The sequence below is a fragment of the Artibeus jamaicensis genome, unplaced genomic scaffold (assembly GCF_021234435.1).
Source record: "Artibeus jamaicensis isolate MK-2021 breed Jamaican fruit bat unplaced genomic scaffold, CSHL_Jam_final contig_388, whole genome shotgun sequence".
NCBI lineage: Eukaryota > Metazoa > Chordata > Mammalia > Chiroptera > Phyllostomidae > Artibeus > Artibeus jamaicensis.
Window position 1 is genome coordinate 8,611,708 of NW_026521813.1, and position 16,358 is coordinate 8,628,065.

Consider the following 16,358-nt stretch of genomic DNA (forward strand, 5'->3'; position numbering starts at 1 on the left):
GCTCAGTTGGTTGCAGCACCCTGCGATGTGCCAAGATTGTGGGTTGATTCTCAGTCATGGCACATAGAAGAATGAACCAATGAATGCACAAATGGCTGGAATAACAAGGCAATTTCTCTCTCTCTCTCTCTCTTTCACCCCCTTCCTCTCTCTAAAATCAGTAAATTAAAACAATGATTTCTCAAAAATAAAATAAAATGTATAAAGTAATAAACAAAATTATAAAGGAAGCTAATTATATTGGAAAATAATTATGAATTATAATGAATAACAATGAATTAAATTTTAATGGAATAGGATTAAAAGCACTTTTTGACAGAGCAGTATACGCACTACCTTATCTATGTATTAAATAGCAAGATCTGATGGCAGGTTTTCTAACTGCGTACTGTGATTTCAAAGTAACACTGAGTATAAATGATATTTCAAAATATCTGCAGCCACTATAACTTAATATTTAAATATTTATGATTTATTTTGGTGGCAAAAGTCATAGGTACTGCTAATAATACCAGGTTTATGGCCTATGGTCATGATTGAGTAATAATGTTAAATTAGTGGGTTCTGAAAATAGACACAATTTTTCCCTGTTTAAGTTTATTGACTGCACTCAAAAGGTTCTGATAAAATAGGGTAGCCTTAAAAATGGCAGAAGTCCACTATCAAGATACTTCCAGGTGTCCATCACCTATTGGTTCAAGGGTATCCAGGCAAGATCAAAGACATTAGAGAGAAATTGATTTTATACTCACTCCATCAAATCCAGTTAACACTTGTAAGAGCTTATAGCACCACCTACTGTTTTAAAATAAAATTTCCTGCTGTTAAAAGTTGCGGCTTAGGACAAGCAAGTGTGATAAACCAGGACCTAAAATTCCATGCAGTGACTTAGAGAAACAAGAAAGGTGACTGTCTGTTGATGACTGTCAAGTTGTTTATAGTGCTTTTGGTCATAGCTTTGAACTGCTGGCTTTAAAAGCCAGGAAGTGAAACAGTAATAATTGTGATAATTTATTGACTATTATGATTGTAATCTATATAATGTTCTGAGTACCTTATGTGGATTATCTCATTTAAACACCATCATAACTTTTCAAGAGAGGTTTTATATGCACTTGACAAATGAAGAAACTGAGAAGTAACTAGGCCAAGATCGCACACACGGAGTAATGGGAGAGGTAGCTTTGAAGCCCAGATAGTTTGACTCCCTGGAGAGTAAGTGCCTGGGACTCTCTGAAGCAAAGAACTGTCTCCTGATGACCAGTGGTGTCTGGTGTCTCAGCACTACCTCATATGTGTCTGTCAGCAAGGCACACCTGCAGGGATCCATTTTCCTTGTCACATCTGATTAATAATGCGCTGTGTCTTTAAGAATGTCTTTTATTCTTAAAAGACATATACAGAATACCTATACTTAATAGTCACATACATAATAGTCATAGACAACACTTTATATAGCTATGTGCCAGGTGCTCTTCTAGGCACTTTATGTAGATTAGTTCATTTATTTTTTCTCAACATCACTATGAAGTAGGTACGAGTTTAAAACTCGTTTTCCAGACAAGAAAACGGTTAAGTAACTATCCAAGATCACACAAAGAAGAAGTGACAGAGGCAGTACTTGAGCCCAGACAGTCTGGCTGAAGTCTGCATATTATACTACAGAGCTTATAAAAAGTTATTTAAAAATAGTACAAGTGTATTTGGGTATGAGAGAAATCACAGAGGCCTACATGGTGGTGGTCAGATTTTGAAAAATGAATCTGGAGTGGAAATGACTAAAGTTTAAGAAAGACTGATTTAAACTGTTTCTAATTTTTATTATAAGTAATGTTTGAGTATCTTCTTAGAGATTCTGGGAAGAATTTCTCTAAGAGCAGATACATGGATGTGGATTTACTGGGTTATTGCTCTCCAGCATGGCTGTACCAATATCTTTTCTTTTTTCTTTTCTCATCAGTCTAAGGGAGTTTTATGTAGTTTTTTCCTGTTTCTAAAATTTGTAGGCCACTGAGGACTATTGGTAATAATACAAGTTAAGCAAACCTTGGTTGCTTATTATTTATAAGAGCAATAAGAAAGGAAATCTGGCGCTAGCTGGTGTGGCTCAGTGGATTGAGTGCTGGCCTGCAAACCAAAGGGTGGCCAGTCTGATTTCCAGTCAGAGCGCATGCCTGGGTTGGAGCCAGTAGAGGGCGCACAAGAGACGACCACACATTGATGTTTCTCTCCCTTTCTGTCTTAAAATAAATACAATCTTTAGAAAAAAACAAAGAAAATTTGCATTTTTGTTGAAGGCATATACTCAACTCACTTCACTATGACAGAAGCTAGTATATTATCAAATACTTCATGAATCCTGCCAGCACACGGGTTTCTGGAGAGGGCAAGGTCTGTGAAAGTTAGTGCCACCTAGTGGTTAGAGTAAACTTTGGCTCCTAGAGGTTCTGTCTTCAAAGTGCTGAAAATTAGCAGAAGAGCTGGTCAAACACTCAGGTCTTTTGCCTTACCCCTGGTGGCTCTAATTCAGAAGGAAGAAGAGAGGGGAGAGAGGAGGGGAGGGCTGGGGGGAGAGAGAGAGATAGAGTAGTGGGAGTATTGTCCAGAACCAGCATATTTAAAAGCAGCCCATGTGGTGGTTGGTTCTTACCCATTCAGTCCTAACTCTGCTCTAGAACGCAGTTTACCAATTGGCCCACCTCTTTCTTCTTCTTAATCTTCTTCACCGGCAGCTGCAACAGTAGCTCGTGGATTTTGTGGGAGCTATGGGGATCCTCTGGGACCATTTTGGGTTGAAGGGGATCCAGCTGAACTTGCACACAGAGGAAGGAAGGGAACAGGCTAAGTGTTTGGGGATGAGAAGAAATCACCTAAACTGTGACCACATCCATTAGCATTTCCTCCCTACTTATTTCTGTTGACCTCAGTGCTACTTTTGACTCTGTGGGCCACACCCTACCTTTGTCTCCTTCTTCATATCCTTCAGCTTGGCATTCAGGGTCTCCTCCAGCAGACTCCTTCCTGCCACATTCCTCGGCAAGACGCCCATGTGCACATTAATCTTCTAGTGTCCCCACAGTCATGCTGAGGCCTTTTGTCAGGCTGCTTCTTCCCTGAGATTCTTACTCTCCATTCTTCATGCTTTCACTGCAGTCTTCAAGTGTTTATACATCCTTTAAAATTCAGAAGACCCCCAACCTCCAAGAAGCCCTCCTTGGAGCATTATTAACACCTCATCCTTTCTACATTCCCACCATACTTTATGTGTAGCTTGTACTAGCATCCTGGCACATCGCCAGATAATGTTTCCTATTGCTACATAAATATTCCATCCATCCATCCATTCATCCATCCATCCATCCATCCATCATTTTACGTACTCATTTATTTCTTATGTTGTTTCCCTGGCCTGGAATATAAATTCTATTCATTCTTCAAGTGCCACCCACTCAAAATGAAGCCAAATATAGACTACTCTCAGCTTCATTGATTGATTTCTCCTCCGAGATCTGTTAGCTCTGAGAGTCCTCAGCTGCCTGCTCTCACCCTTGATTATACCTCCTGACGGGCTCACAAACTCTGTTAGGCATCTTTTTCTGCTCTTCAGTAAATTGTAGCTACATAGGACAGAAACTATTTTATGTAATTCTCTGGTATTTTCCAGAATCATTTGCACATTCCCAAGTGCATTTTATGGCTCAGTTGGACCTTCTTCCATCGTCTAGCAAGTCGTCCTTGTGTCTGGGAATGAGAAGAAACCTTACACTAAAAGCAAAGAAAAATTAACATTTTATTGAACATCCGATATTTGCCAGATGCTGTGCTTAGAATTTTACATATATTACCTTATCTAAAACCTAAAAACCTTTTGAGTAGAGTGCTATCCATGTCTTAGATTAAGAAATGGATAGACTCGTAAATGCTTGATAAATGTGTAGCTATAATGAACAAATCAGCATGTGGACCGGGGCTCATCTGACCCCAAAACCCATAGACTTCACGCCACTGATTTGCCGCCCTGTGGTTTCAGAGCTCCCTCTTACAGCATTTTATAATGATGCTGTGCATTTCTGCCTCTTTCCTTGAAAGAATCTGACCTCCAGAAGGTAGAGGGGCTCTTCACCCTGGAGCGGTTCTCAGTCCAACTCCCCATGTCCTGCTTTGTGCCTAAGTGGAAACAACCTTCTTCACATGTAGTCTGATTTCTATATAAAGAATAAAGCAATGTGCTCCCCCTTTTTCTGGACTGGCTTTATGGGATGGAAAACATTTCTTAACGTGGAATAACTCGGGCCCTGAACCACTGAGGTGCCTTAGAGAATACTGTGGACGAGTCTCGCTGGCCTGCTGAGCCTCCTTCTCTGTCTCACTTTGGGAATGTAAGTGATCTCACTGAGCTTGGTGGCTCTTGGAGCTCTTGGTAGAAGGAGCCCCAGAGAGTTTCCAAACAAACTGAGCACTAATCGGGATTTGTCCGGCTGTTTTCTGCTGCAGGGATTCAGAGCGAGCCCCCGGCACATTAGAAGGCGTGTGGCAGCGGCCGCAGCTGCCCGCCTGGAAGAAGCCAAGCCCGTGCTGGAGGTTCACCATCAGAGCGAGCAAGAGAGTTCCCTGAGGAAACGAAGAATCAAGAAGAACAGCCGAGTCCAGCCAGAATTCTATCACTCTGTTCAAGGGGCTCCGACCAGAAGAACTGTAAGTAGAGAACTGTCTTTCATAACAATGTTAAATACACTGTCATATGCTGTGGTCATTCTCTTAGTTTTAAAAAACGATCAGATTAACTTCAAATAATTGGATTTTCCTCCTTTCACCCCAACAAGTGACAGTATACTCTCATGTGTTCCAGCAAGGAATGTGGTTACACAGGTTTCACCAGGGCTCTGGGGCACAGTCAGTCACTGTCAGATATTGACTTAAAAACTGATGAATTCCTCTCTGGCCAAGTGGCTCAGCTGGTGGGAGCGTCGTCCCATACACCAAAAGGTCGCGGGTTTGGTCACCGGTCAGGGCGCAGACCTAGGTTGTGAGTTCAGTCCTGGTCTGGACACGTATGGGAGGCAACTGATCTATGTTTCTCTCTCACATCAATGTCTCTCTCTCCCCCCCCTCCCCTCTTTAAAATCAGTAAAAACATATTCTTGGTGAAGGTAGAAAAAAAGACTCATCCCAGAATGAGGCCCCATTCTGAGCCTCAATAGAGCCAGGGTCTAGCGGGGGTCTGGACCGAGGACAGGGGCCAGCAAGCTGAGGTGTGGCAGTGGCAAGGCAGAGTTGGCACTGAGGGTGACAGCAAAGCTAGTGTTGGGGTGGGAGAAGCGTGGAGGGGAAGGTGGGCCCGGAGTCTGCAGTGGTAGCTGAACCCCTCCTGGGGCTTTTGGGCCAGTGAGGCCTGGTCTGCCCCCTGCAGCCAGCCGCCAGCCAGGGTGACTCTGTAAGGGTGCTGGGCTTCTCAGGTGGGGCTTTTATATTTTTTCGTGTCCTAAGCGTTGCTCTTTTCTCTAACCAGGCACCCTGTGTCTCTGCGGGCACAGTGCTATCTTCACAGATAACATGACATCACATTGCTTAATATATATCAATAATAATAATAAAATGTCAATTGTCTGCACTGATACCTGGAAATTCGGGGCTCAGCTGGAAACTAGTCTCCACCTCTTGCTCACCCCCTGAGCAAGAGGGGGTGCTCCGATTCTTTTTTCTTTTCTTTTCTTTTTTTTTTTTTGCTTGGGGTTTTTACACAGGGACTTTGTGCCAACACTGTGACAGTGAGGATTTGGGCTTCGGGAATGACCCTTTAAAGCTTTTAAACACCTATTTCATGATCGTGATAATTTTGCATTGCTTTAGCATTAAAAAGGTTGCCTGTGGTTCACTCCTCTACTGTAGGGACCCTGTTTTTGTTGTTCCTCATGCCAGCCTGGCAGAGCCATCAAGATTTGACCGGATAATAAGTCTTCGTAAATCATGAGAACAGAACTTCCTTTCTCTGAGAGTAAATGTATGGCAGGCACATGTGGAGATTGCTAGAAAGCCAGGGGAATGTCTGACTCAGTGATTGGGCCAGTGACCATGGCAAGAAAAAGTCTGGGGTAACTTTAACCAGTTGTAGAGTAAGTACATACAGGGGTAGGCAAAAGTAGGTTTACAGTTGTGAGTACACAAAACAGTTCATGCTTGAATTATTATTTATTAATTGCTGTATTTTTAATATAAACAACTGTAAACCAACTTCTGCCCACACCTGTGTTTAGAGATGAGTCTTCATGATTTAATGAAACAAAAGCTAAATAGAATTTGGTATCTATATGAGCAATATGAAATAGTAGGAAAATTTATTCCTTTAACAAACTTTTTTGTACAGGAAATAAGGGATGCACATATATTACTAACTAATAGTTATTAAGGGCTTACTGTGTAACAGGAGTCATTCCATTTGACCCACGTGACAACCCTATGAGGTAGATGTTGTTATTTTTCCCATTTTATGGATGATGAAACTGAGGCCCAGAGAGGGTAGGTAGCTTGCCTAAGTTTACTTAGTTGTTTGTGGGCAGAGTCTAGGATTTGGATCCAGGCAGCTCACCTCCAGAAACCAAGCACTTATGTCTATAATCTACCTTTTGTTAGTATGTGGTCTCTAGGAACTCACAGTTGAGTAAATGGACAGATACGTGAACAAGTAAACACAGTGCATGTCTGTATTATGAAAATGCTACTGTAGGCTTATGCACAAGGCACGATGAAAGCATCTTAGAGGGCCAGAAATATTTACCAAGAAGCAGACCCCTGAGGTGAGTCCTGCGGGCACGGAGTTTATCAGGTAGAAAGTACAGGTCCCTATCTCTGATGAGAGGAACATGTGTAAGAGCACAGAGGCATGAAAGGGAACGGCAGACTCAGGGAACAGCTCGAGGTGGTGCTGGCTCAGTCAGGCAGGGCCCAGTCACTAAGGGTTTGTATGTTATGCTAAATAGTTAGGTTTACCTTTTGTGATGGGGATCTGTTAAAGGCAGGGAATAGGCACACTGATTGGTTCTGTTGCTCAGAATCTAGCTAATTCTTTGCTTCTTCTAATCTTTCCATGTGGATCAGAATGCAGAAGTGAATCTCATCAAAATTTAGAAACCCTCAGCCACCATCATTCTCTCATGAGCGTAACTGCCTTAGGTACCACACAGTGTATTCCTTATGCCTCTGTGACTTTGAACTTGCTGTCTACTTTGTTCTTGAATATCAGTCCTCACTGTTTGCTTTCCTGGTGAATTTCAGTTCACCTCTTATGACTGGCTCATGATCAATGACTGTTTAGAAAAATATTTTCTGATCCTTCCTTTTTGTTTTGATTCTCGGCACTTTGTACTCAGCAGACATTCCAGTGAAAAAGTCAGGCTATGCAGAAAGACAGACATGGGTTCAAATCCTACTCTGTGTGTCTGACAGGAAATACTTGGTGCACTAAGAGAATTTAACTGAAGAGAGTTTGATGAAAGGACTATTTACAGAGGTGTGGGCAGGACTTGGTGCTCCACCAACCCTGCAGTAGAACCCGCCTGCCACTCTTGCCTAAAGACAGTGGTCTTACTGACCCTGGTGGGAAGAGCTGGTGGGTCTTACTGACTCTGGAAGAACCTTCTTCAGGAGCTTCAGCTGAGAAGTGCAGCCACAGCCTGAACCCGGGGAGTCAGGAAGGGAGCAGGGTAGTAAATGAACTGCAGGTGCTTTCAGTTCACCCAACCGAACTGGAGGCCAGAGGGCAGACGAGCTTGGGTGACACAGATGATAGAGTCAGCATCCCGAAGACAGAGCGAGGCAGGGATGGGCAGAGACTGAGACGGCACAGGGCCAGTGGAGAATAAAAAGCATGGTAACCTTTGCAACTCCATGAGACTCAGCTTTCTTATTGTAAAGCGATAATAACAATAGCTACCCCACTGAGTTGTGAGGATGAACTGAGCTGACACGTGGAAATAGAAGGCACAGTGGCCTGCTTAGGTTAAACTCTCAGTAAGTGGTAATTCCTTTCTATCCTTTCCTCCCCTAGACCTTGACTTCTTTGGGAGGCCATTCATCTTGTCTAGAAAAATCTCATCTGGATGCATTTTACTGAGTGAATGAATGAATGATATTTATACATGACATAAACTTATGTGCTGTACAGATATTCAGAGAATGGAGAGGGGTTTTTTTTTTTTTACACACCCTTCCCTAGTAGGATGGTCAGGAAATAACTACTTCGTGGAAAAGGTGGGATTGAGTTGGGCTTTAAAATCTGGGTAGAAATTGGCAGTAGATGTTAGGTCTGGGAAGCAGAGTAAGGAAGAGTACCAAGAACCATTTGGCTGGATGTGGGGATTTATGCAAAGGAAGTACAAGACAGAGCTGTAAAAAAAGAGATTGGGGCCAAAATACATTCCAGACAACTGGTGCATTTAAGCTTTATTTCCTGTGCTTCGTGGAGCTGCTGGAAGAGGTGAGTGGCATGATGGAAGCATGGTTGTAGGAAGACTGGACATGAGCAGGGTGAGTCAGAGGGGAGCAGGACACAGCCAGGTCAGCAGCTACTGCAGAGCATAGGAGTGCAGTGATTGGGACCTGAACTTGGGTCTAGCCCATGGCATGATGTTCTCTGCCGGCATCTGGTCATCCTCCATTTTCCTGCATCTCCCAGGGGTCGTTTTAGGGACTAGAAATTGCCCACGTTGGTGGTCAGGACGCTGTTGGCTCCTTGACTATTATGATTCCTCCTCAACCTTCTGGAACCGTACGGCCTCTGCAGACATTCCTTGTTTTCATGCAGCCTTGTGTCCTCTTCTGGACTTGGTCAGGTGTCATAGGTCATGCCCACTAGAGCCACACTACTCCACATGGGCCTGAACCTGAGACTTTTCTAACTTGCCCATTTGGAGAAAATCAGTGTTACCTCACATTGCCCTGAAGGCAGCTCTGGCTGTGGTGACTCAGGTTATCTGAGTGAGTTTATGTGAAGAACCCAGGCATTTCCAGGGGCAATCCAATGAAGAAACAGGATGGAGAAAGACTGAAACAGGGTGTAGCTGCAAAGGAGATGAATCAGAAAAGGCAGCAGTGCAGTGTTAGCCACTTGCAAGAGGACTGTTCTCTTGTGAGGGGGGCCACATGCCATGGGAAAGGTATTATACTCTAGCATCTTTACTACTCTGACCCCTCGACCTACTGTGAATTTATAAGTTGTACTCAAACACGTCTGCAAGAATTTATAATGGATGTGATTAATATAAACTTAATAATATACATGCTTTTTATTTCACTTCTTTGGAATGTTCCTAAGGATGGGCTAGCTAAAAATTTATCCTGACTTTCTCTTGTCCTGATTTGTCTTGGGATTTATGCTATACATGAAGACACTGGAATGCTTAGGACTTTTCTACCACCTTAAATCAGAAAAGATAATTAGATCCAGATCTCCATTTGTTCTTTAGTATTTTGACAGGACAAAGAATATTTTTTTTGCGCCTGAATCCTAGAGTTTTTAAACACCATCATCGTCATCATCATATTCAGAGCCCTCCATTTATTGCATGCTCACTCTGTTGGCAACACAAGGGCATTGTTCTTTGTGCACTTCCCTGTCTTTGTTTTTTTTTCCACTTAATCTTCCCAGCAACTCGCTGCGGTAGGTACTCACTTTTCAGAGGAGGAAACTCATCAAGGTCACAGAGCTGGTAGATGATGGAACTGGGATTTAAACCCAAGCACTCTGACGGGAGCACTTTGAGAACAGAGAAGTTCAAACCATCACGGTTCTGGTGCTGGATGTTCGTCCTCATCAACCCGCCTCAAGTATTTTAATGGCTTTGAGTCTCAGTTTTCCTACCTGCATAGATGGTAGATATAGATGAGATCTTGTGTCTTTCAACGATTACATCATTCAAAACCTATTTTTAAATGGTACTGAAAACCATAGATAAACCCCAAACCTTTTTGCCGTGCATTTTATTGATCCTCTATCTTTGTGGCAGAGCACTTAGGAAGTAGTGAGAGTCTTTCTTCTGTATTGCCCGCTCATGTGACCTGTTAATGTGTAACAACTCTCAGGCCTAAGAGGAATTTCTGTGTTTGGTATCAGGGGTGGAGTGAGGGGAAATGAATATTTTAGATACTTGAAAATAACCACGTACACTGTCTCTATTCCTGTCACATTTTACTGATCACAATTTTTTGCACACTGCAACACCATCATGTACATTTTCTCATGTCTTAGAATCTCACACTTTCTCACGGAGGTGACGGAATGTCTGATGAAAGTTGCTGGAACTCCCATACCATTGCCTGAGCTGTAGCTTGCTCCCCTGGCTGGCAACACCTTAGCCCATGAACTTCTGTCTTTTCTCCCTGGGGCTCCAACCACAAGTAAGTGATTATTGAGCCTGATCATTTTGACTTAGGAGTTGGAGGAAGAGGCAGACTTTGCACAGATGGTTGATGGCCCCACTCGCTGCAACAGCTAACACTGAGGAAGAAACAGGTTTCAGTTTGACAAATCTATTAGATATCCTACTGTCTAGATTTCATGGAAGACGTAAGTCTGGATTGGGGGTCATTTGTACATTGATATTGTCAAATCCATGACGCTGGATGGGATGAACCAGGAAGTGAATATTGATAGAAAAGACAGTTGAGAACCGGACCTCGGATGCTCCAGCGTTAAGAGGCTGGAAAGAGGACTGAGGATCCCATATAACTTCCATCTCTTCGCTCAGCACGACAGCCCTTCAGCAGAGATGGGTCCAGGCCTCCTGACTTTCCCTAAGGATACGCACCTTAGGCCAAGAAAAGGCAACTCAGGTAGAGACTAGAGAAAGCAGCAGAAAAGGATTTTCTAACATACTGATCAGTCTTCTCTTTCCTGCTCTCTCTGGTCCTAAAGCACTTCCTTGACCTCACCCTTCTTTCCCTTCTCTTTTTGGATTTTGTTTTTGAGTCTGGGGGAAATTTTCCACTTTTCTGATAGCAGCTCCAGTCATTGTAGGTTGCAAGATATCATGAGACATTGCATAATTTTTATTTTTTGAAATTACTATTAGCAGGATTTCAGGTCATTTTTGTAGTTGGAAGCCTGCTTCAGTATAGAACAGACTAACTACATGTCCTTGGTCTTGTTGAAATATAGAAGGATGCTTCTCTGTTCCTTTCCTGCTGAGGTAATTAAAAGGTTTTCCTTTTTCCTCTTCTTTTCAAATCTGTAGGACCAGGCAGCTTTATCTGAAAACCCCAGGACCCTTCCCTTTTAGTGGAAGGCTTGACTATACAACTTGTACCCTTCCTTTGGCTTAGTTAATCAACAAATACAAAGTTTCCAAAGGAAAGCTTTGTTTCCTCTTCCTCTTTGGAATTCTAAAGCATAAATTGAATTAATACAGTCAAATCTCTTTTGCTAACTTCCTCAGAAGGATTTTATTGCACTCACTATGTTCATTCAACAGACTGAGTTTTTGCTACACATTGCTATGCCTCCCTTATGAAATCTTACAAACTATTTCACTTATTAAAAATTTGCTATCAATAGATATACAGAAGCATGAAAGGAAGGTGAGTTGTATTAAATGAACCATGCTAATAGAGAGTTTAGTTTCTCAAATAGTTCATGAACCAAAATTAACTTGGTAAAGGGATTCATGTTCTGTGCTTGGAGAAATATAAGTATTCCTGTTTCTCTTCAAGGTCAGTGGTTTGCTTGTCATTCTTTTTGTCTGTCTTGTACTTGGGATCCCCCCTTAAATTTTTTAAGACCCAAGCTAAGGACACTTAAATGAAACTTTTAGGTAGCTACTTATAATTCACGGGCAGCTTGAGAATCAAAGAACTGATAAGAGAGCCTCTTCAAAGTGGTCTAGTTCATTACTTCACCTCTAATAAAAACAGTCTTTAAATTGTTGCAGAGGATGGGTATAAATTCCTTTATGTTAGAGGACATAAGCATAGTATCTTTGGAATTCCTAAGCCATCTCCTAGTGAGTACCAGGGGCCTGTCTGATCTCTCAATAGTGCCTCTTTGTTCTTCTAAGGTGATGGGTATGGTTGAAGAAAATCAAAGTGGACCTTTGGAGTTAAGTAGTACTTCAGATTTTAAAATTATGCTCATATTCGTTATCTCACTTAATCTGCACAACCGACTTGTGCATTGGATAGAGCGTATATTATTCACCCAATTTGACTTTTAATAGCTGTCTTTGCCTCAGATGACTCCTTGATCTTTGCCCTAAATTCCATGAGTTACAATTTAAGATAATTTCATGTTGTATTTTTTGTGAAGAGGGTAAAAAGTTTAGCCCATCTGCTACTGAGTTCCCATCAGTCCTTATGAAATCAAAATGTTAAAGTTTGAGGGAATCTTAGAGTTTATCTGATTCAACATTCTCCTGCTGCTAGGTTCTTTGTTACTTGAATACTTTTAATGACTAGATCTTTAATTGTTAGATAGTTGTAATTAGTTGCAAGTTAATTGTACTTGAGAATAGAAAAGCTCTTTTCTAGGCTCATGGTTCCATTTCTCTGGACCTTTTCTCCTATAGATCTCAGTTTATCAAAGGTGATATTATCTCCAAATATCACCTTTGCTGCCCTCTCTTAAGCCATCTCCTAGTGAGTACCAGGGGCCTGTCTGATCTCTCAATAGTGCCTCTTTGTTCTTCTAAGGTGATGGGTGTGGTTGAAGAAAATCAAAGTGGACCTTTGGAGTTAAGTAGTACTTCATATTTTAAAATTATGCTCATATTCATTATCTCACTTAATCTGCACAACCGACTTGTGCATTGGATAGAGCGTATATTATTCACCCAATTTGAGAAAACTGAGTCTCAGAGGGTAACAGACCGACCTAAGGTCCTAAGTTTAGGTGGAGGCAGATGGCCATCACCCTTGCAATCTGTTTGGGAGAGCTCAGGTAACACTTGGGGAATTGGGTGAGAGATTTCAGGGACAAGAATTTAGATTCCAGCAGCCTGGAGAAATTATTTGTTTTTCTCAATCTGACTCATTCCCAGGGAGTAGCTACAGGTCTTTGAGAGCCCGCTCACAGCCTGCATTATCTGTGCTGGCCCCTGGCGTGCCAGTGTGTTGTTGGCAAGTCCACGCTGCAGCTTCCACCCGTTCTGCTCAATTATCCAATGTAACGTGGGTTATCAAGTCCAAGGCTGGGGAATATCATTGCCTTAGCACCACTGACCCCCCACTGTGTATCGATTGCATCACTAAGATGGAAGCAGATCAGATACCTCATTTGATCTGGTGTTAAAATTAGATTTAAATACTCTTGGGCACTCTTACTAGGAGTGTAAAATCATGCAGCTGCTACGAAAAACAGTATGGCACTTGCTAAAAAATTGAAAATAGATTTACCATAAGATTTAGACATTGCACTTCTGGATAGATACCCAGAAGAACAAAAAGCAGGGTCTCAGAGAGATATTTGTACACCCATTTTCATAGTAGCATTAGTCACACTAGCTAATAAGTAGAAGAACCCTGTGTCCATTGACAGATGAATGAATAACCAAAATGGGATACGCATGTATGAAAGAGTATTTATTCAGCCTTAAAAAGGAAGGAAATTCTGACATGTGCTACAATATGGTCGGACCCTGAGAACATTATGCTACGTGAGATAAGCCAGCTACAAAAATGGGAATACTGTATAGTTCTAGTTCTGGGAGGTGCCTAGAGTCATAGAATCATAGAAACAGTATTCCACTGGCGTGCCCAGGGACCGACTAGAGGAGAGGATGGAATTATTGGATGAGTATAGAATTTCAGTTTTGCCAGATGAAAAGAGTTCTGGAGATTGGTGGCACAAAGGTGTGAGTGCAGTTGGTAATACTGAGCTGTGCATTTAAAAAAGGTTAAGATGGTAGATTTTATGTTTTGTGCATGTTACTAAAATGAAAAAGAAATTGAATTTAAACAGCCACTACAGGAAAGGAGACAGAGGAGTAACAATAAAGGTTCATAGAGTAAGGGCCCAGATGATAAGGGGACACTTATCATACTTCAGATAGTTTTAAGTAAAACTATCTGAAGTGTCAGAGGCGCAACATAAACCAGATGCAGTAATGAGTAGGGAATGCCGGGCAAAGGACTTAATTATTCATTGGAGGACATGTTCCTACACAGAGTGTGAGCATGACTGTGGGTCGGATGAATATCAGATGGCAAGACGTGTGGTTTCATATGAATGAGATGACATTCGGAATCATTGTCCTTAAAAAGAGAGAAACTGCTAGAAATGTAAACTCTTAGTTGAGGTTTTAAGGGCTATTGTATATGTATAATGTGTTTGCATGTAGGTTAAAACATTCTAGAAGAACAGTATTGACCTAAAACAATGTAAACTTGCATATTAATTCAAAAGACTGTATTATTTCATTTTTGGTTAGTGTTCTTGTGTCAAAAAATTTCAGAAAGTTAACTTAGTAAATGAATATTTTGATGTTGTTAGGAGCCAGGATTTTTAGTGGCAGAGAGAAGAGATGTAGGTATAAAATCAGTGGAGTTAAGTAAATTCCTATACTCCTAAAATTGAGTTGGAAATATCAGTTTGAACTGGTGGTGAATTTTTTTTGTTGTTAAAAAAGTATTTCCTGGCTCTGTGTACAAAACAGGGCTAGAAACAATGACCAATCCAGTAGTAATGCATATGTCTTTGGTTGGGTTTTTTTTTTTAATATTTATTTATTTTTCGAGAGAGGGGAAGGGAAGGAGAAAGAGTGGGAGAGAAACATCAATGTGTGGTTGCCTCTCGTGAGTCCCCTGCTGGGAACTGGCCTGCAACCCAGGCATGTGCCCTGACTGGGAATCGAACCTCGATACTCTGGTTCGCAGGCCCGCGCTCAATCCACTGAGCTACACCAGCCAGGGCTGGTTGGGTTTTTGAAGTAGAGCCTGAGAGGGGGCATGCTGGTGAAAGTGATTTACTGAGGGAGTGCTGTCAAGAGGAGAATAAAGGAAGGAGGACAGGGAAGGGGGCAAAAGCTAGTAAGCAAGGACGCAGGCTGGGATGGAGACTAGCTTCAGCCTGGTCATACACTGGGCTCTGGTATACGAATTACACTACAGAGTTAGTCTCAACTTGAAGCAAGACTTTTGTCCCCCACCTCAGTTAGTTGTTGGCCATGGCTACTGAGCTGGGGTGTGTGAAGCTCCATTTAGCCTAGTGAAGTTCTTTGAAGAAGATGCAGCTGTGAGCCATTAGCGGTCAGCGGTACAGCAGCTGGGAGCACACCAGCTGGGTGGGGCGGACACGGTCAGAGCACCCACAGCAGCTGTCACAGACTCCTTGTAGAAGTGGCCGGTGCTAGATCTGGCACAAAGAATGTAGAACAAGCACAGTGCATCTTTTCAAACCGGAGAGCAAGGAAGCATCAAAGATTTCTGTGGTCTTGTCAGAAGGGTCAGGGGTCAACTTGGAGAAGCTCTTACTGCCCAATCAATAAGAAGAATGATTGCAGTGGATTGAAACCTACCAGTCTATTTAAAATCCATGACTTTATGATATTAAAAAAAAAACAAACCTACCTCATTGGTTACCTTTGCAAAATGCTAAATGAACCAACTCACTGTTTTGAACAATGGTAAAGGGAAAGAATCAAGCATTATCCTGTCTTTGCTATAGGGCTTTTTCTACTCCATAATCACATGGTTGCTGAGAAAGGTGGAATGATGAAATTGGAGTGCCACCATTTTACAAACCCCAATGAAGTAATGAACCTGCACAGTGATCATTGTAACTCTGTCCCCTGTAAGACAGATAGCCACACATTATGTGCCTCCTGATGAAAACATATAAGGACACAAAGTAGTCTTGCCAACAACATGGAACCTACATCAGGTCAAACTGCTAGTTTTAATTACAGGTTTACACAGGATACAGAGGACAGAGGACTATGTTAAACAATGTGCTAGAGGTACAGTTAGCAAAATCGGGACTGTGGGAAGCTTTGGAGCAAATATTCCAATTTCTTCAAATAAACTGTAAGAAAAAAAACCAAGAGGAGTAATCTATAAATGAAAAGATTTAAGAGATCCACCAACCAATATCTAATGTGTAGGCCTTTTTTGGATGAACAAACCAAGAATTGGTAAAAAAAAGAATTCTTGAGAAAACTGGTGACTGACTAGATATTTGATGATATTAAGAATTTATATTAATGTTTTAGATTGGTAATGGTATTGTGGTTTTGTTCAAAGGAGTCCTCATCTTTTTAGAGATATGTATTAAAATACTTGGTAATGAAATAATATTAGAACCCTGGGATTTGCTTAAAAACAGTCTAGTGGGTGGAAGAGGAAATGTCGGTAGGAAGTTAGTCCAAACAACACTG

At 41.8% G+C, this 16,358-nt stretch overlaps 1 protein-coding gene across 13 annotated transcripts in view; it reads left to right on the forward strand.

Annotated features, from left to right (window-relative positions):
* Nucleotides 1-16,358, forward strand: part of DST (dystonin) — a 453,023-nt gene that overhangs the window by 53,094 nt on the left and 383,571 nt on the right. For all 13 annotated transcript variants that reach the window (XM_053664982.1, XM_053664966.1, XM_053664967.1 and 10 more), the window contains exon 3: nucleotides 4,495-4,695. In XM_053664982.1, coding sequence (XP_053520957.1) covers nucleotides 4,495-4,695 — 201 coding nt within the window. The remainder of the gene's footprint in view (nucleotides 1-4,494; nucleotides 4,696-16,358) is intronic.